The sequence below is a fragment of the Monodon monoceros genome, unplaced genomic scaffold, assembly GCF_005190385.1.
Source record: "Monodon monoceros isolate NGI ecotype Baffin Bay Population unplaced genomic scaffold, NGI_Narwhal_1 Super_Scaffold_20, whole genome shotgun sequence".
In the NCBI taxonomy this organism is placed as follows: Eukaryota; Metazoa; Chordata; class Mammalia; order Artiodactyla; family Monodontidae; genus Monodon; species Monodon monoceros.
Window position 1 is genome coordinate 75136793 of NW_021703777.1, and position 21604 is coordinate 75158396.

The 21604-nt window shown below is 39.7% G+C and overlaps 1 protein-coding gene across 1 annotated transcript in view; it reads right to left on the bottom strand.

Annotated features, from left to right (window-relative positions):
• Nucleotides 1-21604, bottom strand: part of NWD2 (NACHT and WD repeat domain containing 2) — a 209428-nt gene that overhangs the window by 13373 nt on the left and 174451 nt on the right. The window contains exons 4-5 of the mRNA XM_029235880.1: nucleotides 5519-5722; nucleotides 2905-3049 (exon numbers count right to left, since the gene is read on the bottom strand). Of these exons, the coding sequence (XP_029091713.1) occupies nucleotides 2905-3049; nucleotides 5519-5722 (349 nt within the window). The remainder of the gene's footprint in view (nucleotides 1-2904; nucleotides 3050-5518; nucleotides 5723-21604) is intronic.

A 21604-nucleotide genomic window follows, 5' to 3' on the forward strand; every position in this document is an offset into this window, starting at 1 on the left:
TTTGGGGGGTTTGTTTGTTCGTCTGACTTGAGCTTTGATTGCTGATGCATCCACTTCAATGATGGCTACCTTGAATAAACTCATCACCAACCACACACACAGAGCCAGGCCACCTCCACCCGCTGAGGTTCCTTTGTTTTAGAGATCTTGGTTGATTTCAGTAATCACTGAAGTTTTGGGCCACTTGTTTTCTTCTCTTCCTGTGCTTTAAATTCCCGCTCTTATGTTTTAAATTCACCAATAAAGAGTGAGCCCAGTAAAAGCAAAACCCGATGCCCGCTCTCTCTCGCTCTCTCTCTCTCGCTCTCTCTCGCTCTCTCTGTCTCTCTCTCTCCTTGTGACCTTGCTGTGTGGCTCCAGGTGTGCTGTGTAATTGCCAGCTCCTGTGAGTAATAAGGCTTTATTTTTTCAAACTTTCCTGATGGTGATTGCCGAAGGGTATCTTGCAATCATAGAAGGAAGCACAAGGGTTGGTCCAACCACAACATCGGTTATTGATAGGCTGGAGAGACAGGCACAGAACAAATATGCTCTATTCATTTCAAAGAGTTGGCCCTTCTTCAGCAATTTTCATTGTGCAGACATTGTCTTAAAATGAGTTTGGAATGTAAAGTAAATAAAAATTTCATGATCATGCATATCTTTAAGATGTAACCCCAAGTAGAAAATAGTCCTCGTGTAGTAGTTCGTACTACATAGTATGAGATTATTAATCTTCATATGGCTATCCATGTGGACCATGTTCTTTAGTGTGGAGAAAATTAAGAGAAAGTGTTTGCCGATGAATGTTTGAACACTTGAGCTGTCTGGCTCTAAGCGAGAGGATACCCTCCCCTAACTGGTGTCTCTTACATCAGGAATAAGAAAGTTTTTGCTCTTGGTATTTTTTTCCTAATACAGCATATTTTTAAAAACTGGGTAGTTCTGCCCTTGATAAAGATGAAGAACCAGGGCTTCTAAATGGGTCAAACAGACCCCAAAGGAATAAGGATATATGTTAACCTGTATATTCTAAAGATAGTACTTATTCCTGCCAATTTTAGTACTTTTAGGGAGAACTAAAATAAGACCTAATTTTTTGACAGCGTCAGGAGAATGAATTTGTCAAAATTATATATAATTCCTCTGAGCTTGAAATACATGTATATCCAAGGAGAATGATATCAAGTGCTTCTTCGGTTTTCACAAACGTTTTGCTACACCATTCACAAAACCAGTCTGAAAATGCAACTACTGTTGCTTTTTCTTCAATAATTCTTTACTACCAACTCTCAAAATAAATGCTACTTAACTGATTACTTTTACCCAGGCGTGTTTGTCCCCTGGAAACTGTGACTGACATATTTCTTCAGATATGTGGTTTCCTGGGCAATTCCTCAAAATAAAGCCTCTTTTCCACGGCTGAGAAAGGCCCACAAGTGAGTCTCTGCTCGGTAGCTGGGGAGACTTTTATTTTAAGGTTAAATTAGATCCTGCCACTCCCTTACTTCCCAACCTCCGATGGCTTCCCATCTTACCCAGTGATGGAAGAAATTGTCACAGGTATGGGAAGTCATTCTGGCTTACACATGGTTTGGCTTGACATTTATGCTAACTACAACAGCCTGTCTTCTGGCCTGTCAAACATGCATTGTACACCTGATTTAACCACTAAAATCTGATTTAACCATTTAAAAATCAAAACGGAATAACTGTGGTTCAGGCATTCAAAATGGAGCCGGCTGGCCATTGGGGATGTGCTTTCAGACATGTTCCTGTATCACTGAGAACTTGAATTCTCTGAGCTGTATCAGACTCAAGGATACAAGGATATTGTCGTTCTTAAAACAATATCTGCCTAGGTCTCAAGGTCTCCCCTTGTACGTGTGTGACCACTTCAGACCCCAACCAATCCTTATTTGACAAGCATGCTGACTTCTCGCCAGCTCCAGTGATGATTCTTGATACGTGGCTCACGTGGCTAACTGTAACTTTGTGATTTTTGCCTATATAAGCCTCCCCCATTCTGCAGTCAGGTGGAACACAGTTTAAGTACTTCTTAAATCTGTGTCTCTTGGGCTATAGTCCTCAGGCTCAAATAAAATTCTTTTCTATTCCTATTAGACATTGTTTATTGATTATTTCTGTTGACAGCAGAATAAAACACAAGGGCCTTATTATGGCCTGTGCCCACCTTCTGATCTCGTCTCTCCTTCTCCAAGCCTGGCTACCTTTACCTTCCTCCTGCTCCTAGAATTTGCTAAGCACATTCCTGTCTCAGGGACCTTGAACCTGGTAATCCCTCTGCCTGGAATTCTCTATTTTAGATATGGCATTGCCGGCTCTGATTCGTTCTGTCATTCGGCTCAAAAGTCGTTTCCTTACCGCCTGCCCCATCTAAGCCTGGACCCCCCGCAGCCTTCATCAGTCCCTATTATCCTGTTACTGTGTTTTGTTTTATTCGTAGCACTTATCCTTTCTGAAATGATATTGTTCATTTATCTGATTGCCTATCACTTATCCCTGCTACCCCCACTAAAAAAGTAAGTTCCAGGAGAGCAGAGACCTTGCTTTCTTTGTCATTGTTGTAGCCCCAGTGCCTGGCATATGGTATGCACTCAATAAGTGTTTGCTGAGTGAATGAATGAGCAGCTCAACTGAGAAACAGTGGCAGAGTCTGGTCTATTATATCCAGCCTCCTCTGTGTTCTTTTAAAGTCACATTTTTGGAGAATTCCTCAAGTTAAGTAAAGGCTTATCTTTGAATAAAAAGAATACCTGCCTCCCCAGGAGATGGAAACATGTAGAAAAATTAAATTTCATCGGGCAGTAAATGCAACTAAATTTGCGGAACCATAAAAGGGAAGCGGCGAATATATCTATTATTTATCTATTCCTCAGTTTACTGAAGATGCATAAAAATTACCTGAGAACAGGTACCTCTTGGCTTGGCTGTGTTTCATTTTCCTCTTTTCATGTAACAGTTTTACAGCAACCTTAAATACCTTCTTGATCTCATCTGATATCTCTTGCCAGGTCTTCTCATTCTCAGCACTGGCAGGGGGCTGCACCTATGGAATTGTAAAAGTGAGATATTGGTCTTAAAATCATCATAGAAGACCCAGTATTTAAGAGCAAGAGAACTATTGTTATTTGAAAGTCTACTCTGTGCCTTATCATAATAGGTGCCTAACAGTCAGTATCTCATTTCCTCTCCCCAGTACCCTGAAAGTGATGTGAACTTGCCCAGGTGACACAACGGTGTGAATCCAAACAGGATTTGTTTGTCGGGATTTCTTAATATACCATGTATTTCCTGCTTGAGTTTTGATACAAATGTCATAACAAAATCATATCTTCACTACCCTCTAAAGAGGAGAGACAGTTAAAGGGAAGGTACTCATGTTACTATTTAATTATCTTTAGCTGTTTCTTCCTCATTTATTTATTTATTTATTATTTTTTTTTTGCTGTACGCGGGCCTCTCACTGTTGTGGCCTCTCCCATTGCAGAGCACAGGCTCCAGATGCACAGGCTCAGCGGCCATGGCTCACGGGCCCAGCCGCTCTGTGGCATGTGGGATCTTCCTAGACCGGGGCACGAACCTGCGTCCCCTGCATCGGCAGGCGGACTCTCAACCACTGCGCCACCAGGGAAGCCCTCTTCCTCATTTATTTTTATGATCCTTTAGGAAATAAAATAGGAGTACCTACCAAGAAAGTAACATTTATAGAGTCTTGCTGATAATCTTATTCAAGCATTCATTTACTTAACAACAGTTTATGCAGAAATATCATGTGGGGTTTAGAGAATAGTTGAAGTTTCCCTAGACGATCATGGAATCAAATGAAGAAGGAACAACTAAAGCCAATTAAATAGTAATATATGTGTAAGTTTTACAACTTTGTAAAACTGATTTCTTGAGGTATCATGTTTCTTGATATCTGCTTTCCCAGCTACTACCTTTACTTCTGGCATATTTACCTAAGAGAATGGTTTGGGGTTTACCCCAATGTTCATCTCCATAGTCTTGCAGATAATTACTTTGAAAAATGCATGTGGAGAAGAAGAAGAAAAATCGAGGAATCTGACATGATTTCATTTTGCATGGAGAGCATGCTTTATGTTAAATGTCAGAATGACAAAGACGCAGGGTTCTTTTTTTTTTTTTAACTTTTTATTTTATATTGGAGTATGGACACAGGGTCCTTAAATGAAGAGCTGTTGCTAACCCACGGCTCTTCTCCTGTCAGAGCTGCCTGGGTGCTGAATGTATCAAGGATGTTCTCTTTGGAAGAGGGATGGATAGCTATGCCTTCTTTTAATCTCTAAAATGTCTGTGCAATGAATAGTCCCACCCATTTTCTCTACCTCCTTCATTCAGTTTCGGGGGACACATGATTGATACATTTGGGAACCAAGTTGGAGAAGAGACAATGCTAATGTTTCCATCATATTCATGCATGACTCAACCTCACTGCAAGATTCTACGTAAGGCACAAGAATATAAATTAACAATGTATGAAATGTTAAAGGAACATACTGAATTAAAAAACTAGAGACTATAAAAAACAGCTAGGCAGATTTTTAAAAGATCCCCCCAAAAAAATCTTTCACAAATTAAAAATATAACTCTTGAACTTGAAAACTCAAGCATGAACAGAGTGGACACAGCTGAAGAAGAAAACTGATGAACTGGACGAAAGATCTAAAATAATTTTCTGGACAGCAGCACAGAAAGATAAGGAAATTGACAATGTAAAAGACAATTAAGAGACATGGAGGATACAGGTACAAATTATTATATATAGAATGGATAAACAACAAGGTCCTACTGTAAAGCGCAGGGAACTATATTCAATATCTTGTGATGAACCATAATGGAAAAGAAAATGAAAAAGAATGTATGTATATGTATAACCGAATCACATTACTGTCCAGCAGAAATTAACACATTGTAAATCAACTATACTTCAATAAAATTAAAAAAAATAAAATGCAAAAGTTAAACAAATTTAAAAAAGAGACGTGGAGAATAGACTGAGGCAATCTATTGTACATCTAATTAAAGAGTGCAAAGGAAAGAACAGAAGGAATAGAGGAGGGACATTATTTGATGAGATGATGGCTGAGAAATTTCCAAAACTGATAGAATGCATGAATTCGCAAATGTAGGAAGCACAACATACACCAATCAGAATATATATAGACACATTATAGCGAAATGAGAAAAATACAAATATTTTCAGATAAACAGAATTTATCACTAATAGACCTCCATTAATGGAACTTCTAAGAGATATACTTCAGGAAGAAGGAAAAGACCCCAGCAGGAAAGTCTGAAATGCCAAAAAAGAAAGGTGGATTAAAAATTAGAAGATTTCTTAGCTTTGGATTTAGTTGTTAAAAGGAAATTTAGGGTCCAGGGCAGAATAATCTTCTGTCTACTGTGCCCTTTCTGTGGCGAAAACCACCCCTGGGTGACATAAACTGTTTAAAGTCATGGAGAGAGGCATACTTTGGAGAGAAAGATAGCTTACTGCATTTTTATTGCTTTTCAGCATTTCCGATTTGGGTCTGAGGTAATAAGCTGCTGGCACCGAGTTCTCGTCCCGACAGTACCACTCTTCCAGTAACTTGGTCTCCAGCTTCGCCTCTATGGCAGCATCCAAAATCATTTCAAACTCTGACGCTTCAACTTCTCCAGGGATTCGGATGTTCCCATATTTTTCACCTAACAGTCCCTGTGTATCACCGAGAAAGTTCAGTTTAGTGTATCACCAAGAAAGTCCATTTCAGTATTCATATCATATGGCCACTCAATAAATATTAATAAATAGATAACAAGATACTTTGTTCTATCCATTGTCTCTTGTAATCACACTGGATACATTTTCACATGGATTATTTCATAAGTAAAATTAGTCCATTTATATCGTAGTATAATAAATTCACATACTGAGATTGCATATCACATTAGACAAATCAAAAATACAGAATTTTGTAGCAAAGAAAATTTCCCAAAGTTTACGTAACCTAACAAAGGTTGTCTATTTTGAAATTCTGTTTGTTTGTTTGTAACAAAGAAAAATGACATGCTGGACTCTATGAAATATCAAACATGTAAACTCACAAACAAAAAAAATTGCTTTGTATAGAGTTTATAGTCTGATTCTAAGCCCCAGATTTACACAGCTACAAATGAAAGAAGTATGAGATCGCTGAATGTGATGTCACTATAAATCACATAAAGTTTCCACTGGTAACTGGAAAAAATTCAAAATATAAACAAGGTATCATTTTCTCCCTATTGAACTGGCAAAGGAAAACACATGCTCAGTGTCATGTGGACATGTGAGAAAATACCTCTATACAGCTGATGGTTGTGTAAATCGATCCAATATTTCTCTGAAGGGCAGTCTGGCGATATGTACTAAAAGACTTAACATACATGAGTTTTGGCAATTTTTCTTCTGGAAATCTGTCCTTAGAAAATAATTAAGGATGTACAAAACGACTTAGCATATTTATGCTGAACCTGTTTGAACAGAAAAGGGTTAAACCTAAGTGTCCAGCAAGTGGGAACATTTAAATACATTTATATATATTTCGGTACCTCTATTCAAAGGATGTGCCAAATTATGTTTTAGAACTGTATTGATGTAGAAGGATGTTTATAATATACTGTTAAGTGAAAAGGTAAATTACAAAACAGTACATATAAGATGAATTCAATGTTGTATATATATCTTATATATATATCAGAGAGATCGTATATATTTGTAGACATAAACATAACACATACACATAGAGATTTTATAAGAATACACAGCAAGTTTACTCATTGCTATCTTTCGGTGGATGGTTTTGAATTTACTTTGGTTGTTTTATGAATTTATTGCTTTTTTATTAAAACTGTTTTTTGCAATACATATGTATTATTTTGTAGTGAGATAAACAACAGGTACTTAAAATTTTTAAACCCGAAGATGCTGTCTATCCTCGTTTGTGGAGCAACATTTTCAGGGCTCCTCTAAGTGTTTGCTTAAGCCCATGTTCTAAAAATGTGGTCCTCAGACCAGCAACATCTGTGTTACCTGGGAATTTGTTAGGCTTGCAAGTTCTCAGGCCCATCCCCAGACCTTCTGAATCAGAAACTCTGGTCATAGGGCTGAGGAATCTGTGTTTTAGTAAGCCCTCCTGGTGCCTGAACCACTGACTTAAGCTAACAAAAATATTAGCTTATATAGCACCTGGTATTTCAATTAATCTTCCATGTCTTATCTAGTCTTATCTAGTAGAAACATACAGAATTCTAACAAAGATCTATACTATCCAAGCCAAGTTGGTCTGCTTTATAGTATCCATGGGAAGATTTCTATTTAACTTGTGGGCATCTTCATCCTTTCCTCCTGTTGACTAGCACCTTTACCATAAACTTCCAGCCTTGTGTATCCGTTGGAAGGAGAATTGTGGTTTGGCTTCCTTGGGGGCATTTCTTACTACCTCTGCAACCCACAGTGTCCTTTTCATCTCACATAGTCAGGTGAGGGAATAAAAGTCCTGGGTAGACCTGTTTCCAAAATAGATTCACGACCTAAACTCTACTACAAGATGGTAAGCCCCATGAGGGCAGAGGCCAGAACTGTTTATTCCTAGCACATAGAAAATATTAAAAAACATATTTGTTGAATAAATGGATGAACCAAGACAGAGAAAGAAATCCTTAGTGTTTGTGCTATTCTTATTTGAAACTTCTTCTTTTATTCAAAGATAATATTTCAGATCTCAGCAGGTAGAGTAACAATTAGGGAAAGTACCAGTTTTGTCAGCAACCTTCACTTCAGCCCTAAACACCAATTAAGAGCACTTTTATTGTATTTTTATTGTTTAAACATTTATTTATTTAGTTATTGGCCACATTGGGTCTTCTTTGCTGTGCACGGGCTTTCTCTCTAGTTGCGGCAAGCGGGGCCTACTCTTTGTTGCAGTGCACAGGCTTCTCATTGCAGTGGCTTCTCTTGTTGCGGAGCGCGGGCTGTAGGTGCACGGGCTTCAGTAGTTGTGGTGCGTGGGCTCAGTAGTTGTGGCTCGTGGGTTCTAGAGCGCAGGCTCAGTAGTTGTGGCTCATGAGCTTAGTTGCTCCGCGGCATGTGGGATCTTCCCCGACCAGGGCTCAAAGCCGTGCCCCTGTGCTGGCAGGCGGATTCTCAACCACTGCACCACCACGGCAGTCCTAGAGCACGTTTATTTTAATCTGCATTTGTTTTGGGCTATTCTTGACAACAGGCTGTATGCAACAGAAATAATATTGTTTAGAGTTGTTTTTCACTTAACAATTCCTTTTCTAAAATCTCTCATGTTAAACTCGGGTAAATGAGCAGACATGACCTCTTACTCTACCACAGATACAGAGGGAGATGATCTTTTTAAGGACAGGCAGCTTGGTGACTATCCTATTCATCTTGGCTAATTCTGGATAAGGATAGTCAGCACCCTCAGTCAGAAATATCTCTCATGGGGACTTCCCTGGTGGTGCAGTGGTTAAGAACCTGCCTGCCAGTGCAGGGGACTCGGGTTCGATCCCTGGTCCAGGAAGATCCCACATGCCACGGAGCAACTAAGCCCATGTGCCACAACTACTGAGCCTGCACCCTGGAGCCCAAGAGCCACAACCACTGAGCTCGTGTGCCAAACTATTGAAGCCTGCGCGCTCTAGGGCCCGTGCTCCACAACAAGAGAAGCCACTGCAATGAGAAGCCCGCGCACCGCAGCGAAGAGTAGCCCCCGCTTGCCGCAACTAGAGAAAGCCCGCGTGCAGCAACGAAGACCCAACACAGTCAAAAAATAAAATTAAAAAATAAAATAAAAATTAAAAAGAAAAATCTGTCATGAAGAGTGAGGTTTTAGTACTGGGAAGAATTATCCAGCAAACCTACCTGGGCAGGGAAGGGACTAAGTAGACTTCTAAGCAGTAGAAGTTGGACTTTTTGGAGAAATCCCCAAAGGCAAACAGTGGAGTCTGGCCACTGGGTGAAGGACTTGCTGAACAGGCAAAACATTAAATATGAGATTTAGTAATTGACAATTCTTCTTCGACAGCCAATGAGGCCCAGGAATATGATGGACCCAGCAACCAAGATCCAGGGCAACACCAGCTGGATTTCAGGCATGAAGTGGGAAAGAGGACAAAATGGTGACTAGTGAAACAAGGTCATGTCCCAGGGAAGGACCATCATCTCTGTATTAGCAATTTACTGTTGGTTCTCCGTCTGTGCTTTGCTCTAAATAAGGCTGGTCTCAGAGTCTAGGGCAGGATCAAATTTATGGATCAGTTTCTGAAATGCGCTTCATGATGACATGCACCTGGATCACCCAGGGTGTTTGTTAAAATATAAGCTACAAGATCCCTTCTCTGACCGAAGGACCACAGTGCTTGGGGAGCCCAGGAATCTGGGTTTTAAAATGCGGTTACAAATGAACCTAGAATTTGAGGTCCACTTGCTATGGGCAATGCATATGTGGTCTCATGAGTAATGGTTAGCATGCACCAAAGGGACAGGACAGAGAACACAGCAGATCATTACAAAAAATCGAAGACTATTTAAAAATAATTTTTGAGTTGACAGCTGGCACCAAATACTAGAATTATTTGATCAGTATAGTAAGGCAAAATGTTCCTTAGAGTAGAGATTATTAAAGAAGAAAAAATATCCTCATCCAATTCAAATAACAAGTTATATTGAGCGCCTACTGTATAAAAAGTAATACAGAACTTCAGAAAAGTAATAATGTGAGATAGGCTTAAAGTTACTTATTGGATTGTTCTCCCCAAGCCTTCTCCTTCTCTCTGTTGATTCTTCCTTTGGGTGGAATGCTCATAATTCACGAAGCAGTTACTTTACAGGAGTCCAAAATAGGATTCTGTCTCAATCTTACCTCGCTATTTGAGAAATAGCAGAGAGAGTAACAGCAAAAGGGAAATTTGCTACCACATTTTTCAGGAAGACTTTTTTTGGGGTTCTATGTGTCTACAGTTATAAGGTAACACACAAGGCATGGCTGTATCTGCCAGGACTGGCAACAGTCAATTTAGAGGAAGATACAGTCCAACTCAGTTGCAAAGTCCAGCTCCTATGGTCAGTGGCTCAGAGCAGGGGTAGAGATGCAGGACCAAGTCTAAAATGCTAGCAGTAAAAGTGGAGGTGGCAAGATGGAGGTCCAGTCTTGGTTTTCTAATCAGACTATTCCTTAGCCCTGTAGCCATGGGGAGTAGGTGAGCCTAGGGCAGCTACAGAAGCTATGCATAAGAAAGCATTCTTTTCTGTTCACTGTCGTAGAATATTCACTCCCATAACTGAAGAAGAATCAGATTTTCTACATCCTTCTGACCCCAGTGTTCAAGAAGATCATTTTTTTTTTTTTTTTTTTTTTTTGCTTGGTTAAAACAGCTTTGCCAGTTTCTGGAGAAATTTGATGGAGAGTTGAGGGACTATATTTGGTTTTGCATTGAGGTCCATGTTTATTAGTTATACCATTGATCAGTCTGCTTGTGTGACCCTGTATGGAAGAAATGCATGTGGCTGAAATAATTTTCAACTTTTCATTGAATTGTTTACTCATGCTGTCAATACACGTATGAACATAAACATATGGGATTTCTCTTGTCTGTAGAAATCTATCATCACCTCTCCCACCCACCTAAGTAAAGACATATTTAATTTGGCCCATCCTGAAACACTGAAGATATACAATAGTAGTCAGGCAAGAAGCAACAATCCAACTGAGTACTCAAATACAATCTTGGAGTTAAGCCCAAATGGTTGAAAAGTCTAAGAAAAATTTCGACTGTTTTTAACAGTAGTGTCCGTGTATAAAATTCTGTATAAAATACTTCCAGATGCTTTGGAACTAGATAGAGGTGGTGGTTGCATAGTGCTGTTAATGTACTAATGCCAATGAATTGTTCACTTTATAGAGGTTAATTTTATGCCATATGAATTTCACCTCAATTTTTAAAAAAAGAAATACTTTCTGAACTATTGATTTCCTTATAAATGAGAACTTAAATGTAAAAGGACTCTCTACTCTTTGTGTCATCCTTTCCTTCTTTATAGATACATCTGAGCCACTGATACAGATACATCTAAGCCACTGCTTTCAAAGGCTTAGAGATAACATTCTGTTTCCCCTCAATTGATTTTTCTTCCCCATTGCAAACATTGATTCTTTCACCTGCCCTCCACTGCCCCCAGCCCCCAGCTCTTTATGTGCAATTAGTTCTGCCTGGGCTTGCAACTGAGAATCTTTGGGGTCTGAGTCTGATGCTAATGCAGTTTTTCTTGCAGCAAACAGAGAAGAGGGGTTGATGTATTCTCGATGGTGTTGGTGATCTCAGTAAGTCTTTGCTTTTACTCTGTTGTGGGATATCAGGAAAGACAGGTGAGGGCAGTCTTTCTGGGGTTATGGAGGCTAGGCTTCATTGGCAGGTGGGCAAGTGCACCCTGGACTGCTGTTGATGAGCCATCACTCATGGGGAAGCTGGAAGGGAGAGATTCTATCACCCTCCCCGCCCCACCACTGGTGCTATAACAAGCTGAAGCACATACTCTGTAAAGGCCCTGTTCCCTCCCACCCAGTCACTAATACAAGGCAGGTGGAACTATTCCTTCCTTTCTATAGGCTTCTCTTTTATTTATTAAAATAAAATCCACACTCATATATACAATTTTCTCCTGTACATGATCTCATTTAACGTTCACGAGTCTGTGAAATAGGGAGAGTTGCAGAAGAGGGCACCAAAGCTCACAGACCTCACCTGGCTTGCCCAGACCACTTCTCTAAGAAGACATGGAAATACTAGCACTTGAATATGGGGCTTTCAAAAACCTCATTCTTTCTACTTCATCAAGTTATTGTGCTATGCTCCCCCCTGAGGTGCCTGCAGACGGCTTACTTGTGATGGCTCTGCTAGCCAGTGCCCCTGGCCGGGCCACCACGCATGTCTGTGCAAGCTGTGTGCTGCATACTTCCAGAAGGCACAGTTCACGAGGACTGTTCAGTGTTATGGCCCTGGGTGTTGTCATTCTTTTTATCTGACATTGGGTGGAGAGACAAAGATGGTTGTGATGTATTCCCTGGAGCTCACAGCCAACCTTTACAGTCAGTGCTCTGTGGCAGAGTAGGACCAACTAAACCATTCCGAGAGTCAGCAGAACCTGTTTCACATACTTAGTGTTATTTTCTCAATGTTTTTCCAAAGTCAAGAAACATCTTCACAGCTGATTTAAAAAATTTTTAGGTATAAAATGTCAGCTTTCACACCTGTAAACGGAGATAATATTTTACCCTTGTGTACTTATCTGGTCACACATCTACTCTGGTTTCTTGTGAGGATCAAATAGTTACTCTAGGTGAAAACACTCTGTGAAATGTAAAGCACTTGGCAATATAAGCGGTGAAGGCACCACTACTTTACTTAAACATAGTTTATAGAGAAACATACATACTCGGCACACTCAAGCACACATACATACATGTATGTATGTATTACATACATGTAATAGAAATGTAATAGAAATAAATACTGAGAAGTACAGCTGGATAGATAGAGAAGGGAAACATCTCTTGACTGAAGAAAGAGAAACAAGATAGAAAGGAGGAAAGAATGGGTAAATGGTTGTTTACAGGTGGTAGGAAGGTGAGACTATGTGGTGAGATAAGAACAAACTCCACCACTTTCCAGGGTGGAGAAAAAAAGGCTTAAACGAATTAACCTGGGTTCACTGAGTTAGCGACCTAGAAGAGCAACAGAGGCGTGGAGTTAACCTTTACAGGGAACACAGGCAACGCTTCAGGGGGAGCTGAGAACCCACACATAAAATAGAAATGTTAAAAAATGAAGCAATTTGTATTATTATTGGTGTGTTAATAACCAGGTTTGAGTTGTTTAAATTCAACTCTTCTGAAAAAGATTAGCATTACTATGGACTACAAGTGTCCTCCCAAATTCATATGTTGAAGACCTAACCCCCCATGTGAATGAGATAGGGCCTTTAAGGAGGTGATTAAGGTTAAGTGAAGTCATAAGGGTGGAGCCTTAATCCAGTAGAACTGGTGCCCTTATAAGAGGAGGAAGGGAGACCAGAGCCCCTTTCGCCAAACAAGAGCACGGAGAGAAGGCAGCTGTCTTCAAGCCAAGAAGAGCGTCCTCACCGCAACCAGACCATGCTGGCACCTTGATCTCGGACTTCCAAACTCCAGAACTGTGAGAAAATAAGTTTATGTTGTTTAAGCCACCCAGTCTATGGTATTTTGTTATGGCAGCCTGAGCGGACTAGTACAAGCATAAAGATGAACAAAATGAAGCGGTTTTTGTTAACATAAGATCTGGCATCTTTGGTAATTCATCCTAAAGTGTACTGAGGGGGTAAAGTCATAGATTAAGTGACTTACTAGTTTCATTTACTGTACAACAGAGTAAGTTAATGCTTCTATCTAGCTTCTTTGAGAGTCTCAGCTCATATAAATTATAATTTTACCATTTTTCTTAAAACTGATATTCATGGTTTAACTGTGGCTGTTAAATTTACATGCTAAAACCCACTGCTGAATTTAACTGATATCAATAATATATCAATGATATTTACTTATATCAATAGTAATTCTGCTACCTTTCACTTACTGCATGTGCTTTTCTCTGTAACAAAGTTTCATTACCTGGAAAATACTGAGCACAGCTATTATTCTGTGAAAGAATTTCAATCTTAAATGGAACCAGAGGATATAAAATGTAAAATGTCACACATGTGTCCTTAGGAAAACAAATCTTAAGGACTGAGAAACTGTTTTCTTGTAAAAGCCTGATTGACAGAAAACTGATAATATTGGAATTTTCTTAAATGATAGGGAGTCGGTCAGGGATTGCCTCATATCAACCCTGGGAAATTAGGCTTATGGTTTCCAGAGGCATGAACAAGAAATAACCCACGTGGGGCTGGTTTCGCAAAATAAGCTGAATTGAGCTTTGTATGACTGGACTGGTTTTTGTCTGCTTAGGGAATTTTCAAAGCCGGTCTCCGTTTGTTTTTGACTTTAATAGACTCTCACTGAACTCTGCCCTTTTTACATTCCCTGCCCATAAAGACAGCCTCCCTCCAACCCTCAGCAGACTCACCTGTAGTGTGTTACAGTTTGTGTGTCTCAAATTGCAGTTCTCCTGCTATTCTCGAACAAACTCACCTTTTTACAATTTTGAGCTTGCCTCATTTTACCCTTTTATTTAGGTCGACAATTCTCTAGAAACACTGGAGCAAAGGAAGCGACCAAAAGGGTGAAAAGGGTTGGGTAACAGAACTGCAGGGAATGGAACCGTTCTGGGATTTGCAGTTCATTTAATCAGTTCCAAAGTATCAATACAAGTTGCAACCCTAACCTCAAAGAGTTGCCTTATGAAACTGAGAAATGTGCAAGGATTCCTTTTAAAGAGCATCTGACTCGCAGGGTGACTGACCATTTCGGTTTGCTCAGGACTGTCCCAGTCTGAGCACTGAAAGTCCCAGGAGCCCCCTCTTTCCCAGGCAAGGTAGGACAGTTGGTGATGCTAACAAGACAGTCATGGTCCCTACTCCTTTTGAGATTTCATTGTGGAAGAGTGGTCAGAGTTCTGTATGGATTAGATAGTTCAAGAAGGAATAAGAGTGGAAAAAGCACAGGACCACCAACCTTTGTGTGGGCACAGAAGCAGAAGGAGGAAGTATGGAATGGTGTCATAGAAGACCAGAAAGGAGAGAACAGTAATATTCCAAACATTTGTACAGAGCTCTGTAAAGCAATGGAAAATGGACAAAGCACATGGACAGATAATTCATAGAAGCAGAAGAACGAATGCCAGTAAGCATGAAAGATAATAATAATGCTCAACTCTATTAATACTCATAGAACTGCAAATGTAAATGCATGTGATCAGATCTTTTTTGCTTATGAAACTGATAGAGAAAAATAATAATACTTAGTGGTGTCTAGGCAGTAATGAAATGGGCACTCAGACACAGGGTGCCAGTAAAACTGGGTAGAACCTTGCTGAGTATGTAATTTGGCAGTAGGTATAAAATTCCACTTTTAGAAATCCATCCTACTACTTATATAAAGAGTTGTCTACAAAGAAGTTCAGCAATTTTTAGCTTATATCTTGGCCTTATTCCATAAGTGACTTTTATCAGTGTTAATATAAACAAAACTGAGAGTAAAATTGCCCACCATAATCACTAATTCACATAATGGGACAGAATTCTGCTCAATTTCTAGTTTTCTAATTCTGAGAAATTAAAAAATAGAGAAACATACAAAGTAGAAAATAACTGTCCCCACAGCTCAGCTTGAAAACTCAACATTTGGTCATATTTTCAAGTGATTTTTAAAAAATTAATAGATTATTTTTTAGAACAGTTTTAGACCTACAGACAAATCGAGCAGAGTACTGGAAGTTCCCATATACCACCACTCTCCCTCAGTTTTCCCTGATTTTAACATCTTCCTTTAGTATGGTACATTTGTTACAATTATTGGACTAATATTGGTACATTTTATGAGCTAAAATACATAGTGTATTCAGATTTCCTTAGTTTTGACTTAATGCAATGTCTTTCCTGTTCCAGGATGCCGTATTACATTTAGTTGTCATTTCTCCTTAGGCTCCTCTTGGGTGTGTAACATTTTCTAAGGTTTTCTTCGTTTTTGATGACCCTGATCATTTTGAGGAGTATTAGTCACGTATTTTGTAGGATGTGCCCTATTGGAATTTGTTTGATATTTTTCTCATTATTAGACTGGAGTTAGGGGTTTGGGGGAGAAAGATCACAGAAGTGCTATTTTCCTTATATTAATGAGGCTGAAGTAGTATTTGTTGGGTTTCTCTACCGTAAGGTTACCTCCCAAGCCCCATTTTCATACTGTACTCTTTAGAAGGAAGTCACCATGTGTAGCCCACTCTTAAGGGGTGAGAGTTATGCTCCCCTCCTTTAGGGTGGAGTGTCTACAAAATTTACATAATCTACCTCATTTGGTATTGTGCACAGAATTTAGTAATTTATCCAATTACTTTTTTATATCAGTAGGGAGTCGTGGCTATTTTATACTTTGGGTTATATTCCGATGCTACTTTATTTTGTTGCTCAAATTTTTCCAGCTTTGGCCTTTTGGAAGCTCTTTCACTTCGCTCCTGGGTCCCTTTAACATGCCCCCATCATTGTGGCAATTTTTATTTTTTAAGAACTACTAACTTTCTGGCATAAGATGCTCCAGGCTTAGCTTGTGTATATTCTGCTCCCCTCTCAGAATCACCCATTTCTCCAAGGAGCCCCTGTTCCTTTTATTGGAGGATGGAATTAGAAACCAAGATCTGGGTGCTCGATGCACTTGCTGCTACTGCAGTTCATTTCTTTTACGCCCTCTCAGAATTATATGTGTGTGCGCTAACCTGTGTATATACACATATCAATAAATATTCCCATAGGTAACCATCTGTGATCCATATCAAGTTGTTAATCATACACTTAAATCTATTTTAAAATTAAATGTGAGTTCTCCATAAACTTCATAACTAACATCTCCAACGCTAACCCCTTAACACATGGATTATTCTAGCCACCTCCCCTTGCTGATCTGTACTTTTCGAATCCAGCTGTGAGAAACCTGGATCCCACCATCTGCCATTCATTTACTTAGTTGCTCAATTCCAGTACACCTGATAGCAGTACCAGAATTTTGAGCCTCCATCCTTGTAGGAAATGGTGTTATTGACAAGAGTACAGTACTTAAGCGTAGTTCCTTTTACCTCTAGTCTTACCGACTCCATTTATTTCCAATAGACATTTTCTAAATAAAAGAAATAAAACATAGCAGATAAAGTTGAATTCCCCTTTGACCTGCAAATCCAGGCTGATTCTCCTGTTCCTTCCCAAGATGCACAAATTATAAGTTTGCACACATTATATACTCTTTCAGTCTATTTTTATATTTTATACATACAAATATATATTTATGGGCATTCTATTTTAACATTTACATAAATTATATAGGGGGCATATTCTACCCTTCTTTCATTCTTATATTTTTTTGTGATTAGTCTGTTGATAAATTTAGATCTAGTCCATTCTTTGTATAACCAAAATATTCCATCGTAAGAATATTCCACATTTTCTTCACCACTTTTTTTTTTACTGACAAGTATTTAGATTCTTCCAATTTCTTTTTTGCTTTTATAAATAATACCCCATCAAGTTAGCAAATATTGAGGGCATTATGTCAGTAGAAATGGTATTAATTTATGTTAACATATAAAAAGTCCCATGCTCAGACTTGATATGTAGCTCCATACTGAAAAATACGAATTCCAGTCATGTTTTAGTGCCTATGAAGCCTGGTTCTTGGTCTCTCCGGTGCGGAGCACAGGCTCCGGATGCGCAGGCTCAGCGGCCATGGCTCACGGGCCCAGCCTCTCCGCGGCATGTGGGATCTTCCCGTACCGGGGCACGAACCCGTGTCCCCTGCATCGGCAGGTGGACTCTCAACCACTGCGCCACCAGGGAAGCCCATGAAGCCTGGTTCTTAGAGTCACTGTCCAGCTGGCTGGGTCCTTATCCTGGCCTGGGCACATCATCCAATGCCTGGCCCAGAGCAGGCTGTCGCTGCTCCTCCTGCTGCCTTGCAGGGGTCAGCCCTGGTCAGCATGTCTAAAGGTTCTTTCAGAACTGCCTGTGTGCGTGTGAAGATCCTCCTGAGGCCTTTCAGTGCTGCTTTGAAAGCCTTACAAAAGAAGCTGAATTGCCCATGCATATACTGCTGGTCCACAGTTCCAAGAAAAGTTTCTTGTTTTGAACTGCGGACAGAGCAGACAGGCCTAGGAGGAAGCCTGACATGTGCACCACGGGCCTGAGAACTGGACAGAAGAAAGCTGGCTCATTGTTAGCTGTCTTAATGCCAAGAGCAGTGTTATTAATGGTTACCCATTACTAAGGCCTGGGCTTATGAAGACCTGCTGCAACTTGCAAGTGTCTCCTTCAATATATGCCTAATCTGTAATTGGAATTCCACAACTGAGTCCTTCTAAAAACTGTAATTTGAAAAGATACATGCAACCCAAAGTTCATAGCAACACTATTTGCAATAGCCAAGACAAGGAAACAACCTAAGTGCCCATCAACAGATGATTGGATAAAGAAGCTGTAGTGTGTATATATATGTATGTGTATATATATACACACACATACACTACAATGGAATATTACTTAGCCATAAAAGAGAATAAGATACTTGGTGAAATAAGTCAGAAAGACAAATACTATATGATATCACTTGTATGTGTAATTTAAAAAATTATTCAAATCTATATGCAAAGCAGAAACAGACTCACAGATAAAGAAACTTGTTACCAAAGGGGAGAGGGACAAATTAGGAGTACAGAATTAATAAATACAAAATATTATACATAAAATAAGCAACAAAGATTTACTGTATAGCACAGGGAGATTATGTCCAATATCTTGTATTAACCTAAAACGGGATATAATCTGCAAAAAACCCTGAATTACTATGCTATACACCTGAAACTAATGCAATATTGTAAATCACCTATACTTCAATTTAAAAATCCTAATATCTTGTATAATATTCTCTTTCCTTGTTCTGAGTCCCTCCCCTTCCCACTTCCCAAACTCAGCGCAGAGGCTCTGCTCAGACCCACCCCTCCCTTCCATGTTGGCTCATTTCCTTGGGACCAAACTCATATGTCTTGGTTTTCCTTTCCTGGAGATAAGACATTATTGTAGGCTTTCATGTAACCATCCTTTGAAGGGGCCCTCCACCAGTTCTCTCATCTCTGCTAACTTGTCTGAATTCTGGGATAAGGACAGTTTATTTAAGATCATTCTAGGATGCATCTTCTAGTAATTTCAGTGATTGTGCCTATTATAAAGTAACAACTCATTTATCCAGCACCACTGGTTTTTTCATAAGGGAAGAATATGAACTTATAAATTGAAATTATAAGCCATTAACTCATTTGATCCCTATGACAATGCTGTGCATTACTGCTTCCACCTTAAAGCTGAGAAATCTAAGGAGCAGAGAGGTCAAGTAACTTGCTTAAGATCTCACAGCTGGTTAAAGATGGAGCCCAACTCTGAGCCCAGGTGTCTCTAACTCCAGAGTCCATGATCTTTCTACCATATCATACTTTCTTCAGAAAGACTTCCAAATAGACAGTTTATCCATTTAGACATCTTAAAACCTCTTTAAACAAATTTCAATAGAAAAAAAGGTCTAAGCTGTCTTTCATACTTTCATTTCACCTAGATATGTGTTAAGCTTCACCCATTGTCTTCCGTTTAACTTTTATTGATGAGCTGGCCCTGAAAGTGGTTAAGAGCACAGGCCCTCTGCTGTGTGATCTTAGGCAAGTTACCTAACCTCTCTGTGCTCCAGCTTCTTTATCTGTCAACTGCAGATTACAACAGTGCCAATTTCTGTGGGTTGTCATGTGGATTAACAGCATTAAAATAAGGGAATTAGAATGGTAACTGATAAATAAATGCTCACACTTTTATTATTGATGAATTAGTCAATGATCTATCACTGTTGAAGTGTTGATCCAACTCATTTATACATTTCTCTTTTGTCCTATAAATGTCAGGCTGTGAGCTGTGACTTTTCCTGCTGTCTCTATAACTATTTTTGGCAGTCTTCCTTTACTAGACCTAATGTGGAATCAGAAAGTAGACCAACCAATTCTTATAGAACTGTATGTTAAATCTGAATGTCATCTGAAGAAGACTTTTCATGGCTTTAGTATAGTTTCATTACAGCTACTTCTGGAGCATAAAAGGTAATTTATCTTTATTTCTTAGTGTTAGATTTTTATTTTTGAGGGCACTGGAAGGCTGATCTCCAGATGAGGAAAATGTAATTCTCTATAATTTGGAGAAGTCTAGTGTAGGCAATGGTCATTAAAAAAAAAAAAACTCATGAAAACTTCCAAACAATACCCAAAGTAGAGAGTCTAATATAACAAGTCCCCAGATACCTATTAAGTTCCAACAATTATCAATATTTTGATAATCTTTTTTCATCCATCCTTAGGAATCCTATTATTTTATCAAAGAACAAAACACAAACATTTCCGCATGTATCTTTAAAAACTTCAAAAAAGTTTTTAATGTAATCATCATGCTATTATTATGCTCAAAATAATTAACTTAATCCCACCTTTAGTCCATATTTAGATTTCGCCAGTTTCAAAATTTTTTTTGTAGTTACAGCTTTTTTAAAATCAAGGGCCAGATAAAGTCCATGTATTGCATTGGATTTGTAGGCCTTTTTTTTTTTTTTTTTTTCTTTGCGGTGCGCAGGCCTCTCACGCTGCGGCCTCTCCCGTTGCGGAGCACAGGCTCCGGACGCGCAGGCCCAGCGGCCATGGCTCACGGGCCAAGCCGCTCCGCGGCATGTGGGATCCTCCCGGACCGGGGCACGAGCCCGTGTCCTCTGCATCGGCAGGCGGACTCTCAACCACTGCGCCACCAGGGAAGCCCTTGTAGGCCTTTTAAATTTATTTTATTCTGTAACATCCCCACTGTCTCATGTCACTGGTTAATAGTGGGTTCTTTGTCCTGTAGGCCAGTAGTTTGCAAAGTGTGGACCAGCAACAGCTTTAGCATCTCCTGGGAACGTGTGAGAAATGTAAATTTCTTCTCAGGCCCCATCCAGTCCTACTGAAACAGACTTTGGGAATGCAGCCCAGCAATTTGTGTTTTAATAAGCCCTCCAGGATCTCACCTGGGTACCACTGTTGTTGACTAGCCCACATCATAGATTCAGCTGATTGCTGCCTCCTGTTGCCATTTATCTTCTCTAATTACCTCTATATTTCCTATAAATTGGCAATCAGCTTTAGAGCCTTGATTACATTCAGGTTCACCACTTTTTTTTTTTTTTTGGCCGTACGCGGGCCTCTCACTGTTGTGGCCTCTCCCGTTGCGGAGCACAGGCTCCGGACGCACAGGCTCAGCGGCCATGGCTCACGGGCCCAGCCGCTCCGCGGCCATGTGGGATCCTCCCAGACTGGGGCGAGAACCCGTGTCCCCTGCATCGGCAGGCGGACTCTCAACCACTGCGCCACCAGGGAAGCACCTACTACGTTTTTTTTTTTAAGGCAAGAATACTTCACAGATGATGCTGTGCTCTACTACTGCATCAGTCATGAGGTACCTAAACTCTGTTTGACCCAATGTTAGCGATGCTGAGACTGCCAGTGTTTGGGTGGCATCCACCTGATGCCTGCTCTACTGAATGGTTTCACCAACCACTGATTGTTGTTCAGACTTACTTTCTTTGGGATCATGAGATGAAGATTTCTAATATCATCCATTCTGTACTTATTAATCATTTGCAGCCTTTTATTGTTCTTGTTGCTTATTTGGGAACATGACAACTTCCATGGCATATTTACAGGCTAAAAGCAGTATGAACGTGATTCTTTGTTGACAAATTAAAAACAACTTTATAGAATTTTTTCATAACCCTTATGATAAGCACAGACCCTTGGTTTGCATGATTTGCATTTGCTTAGAAAG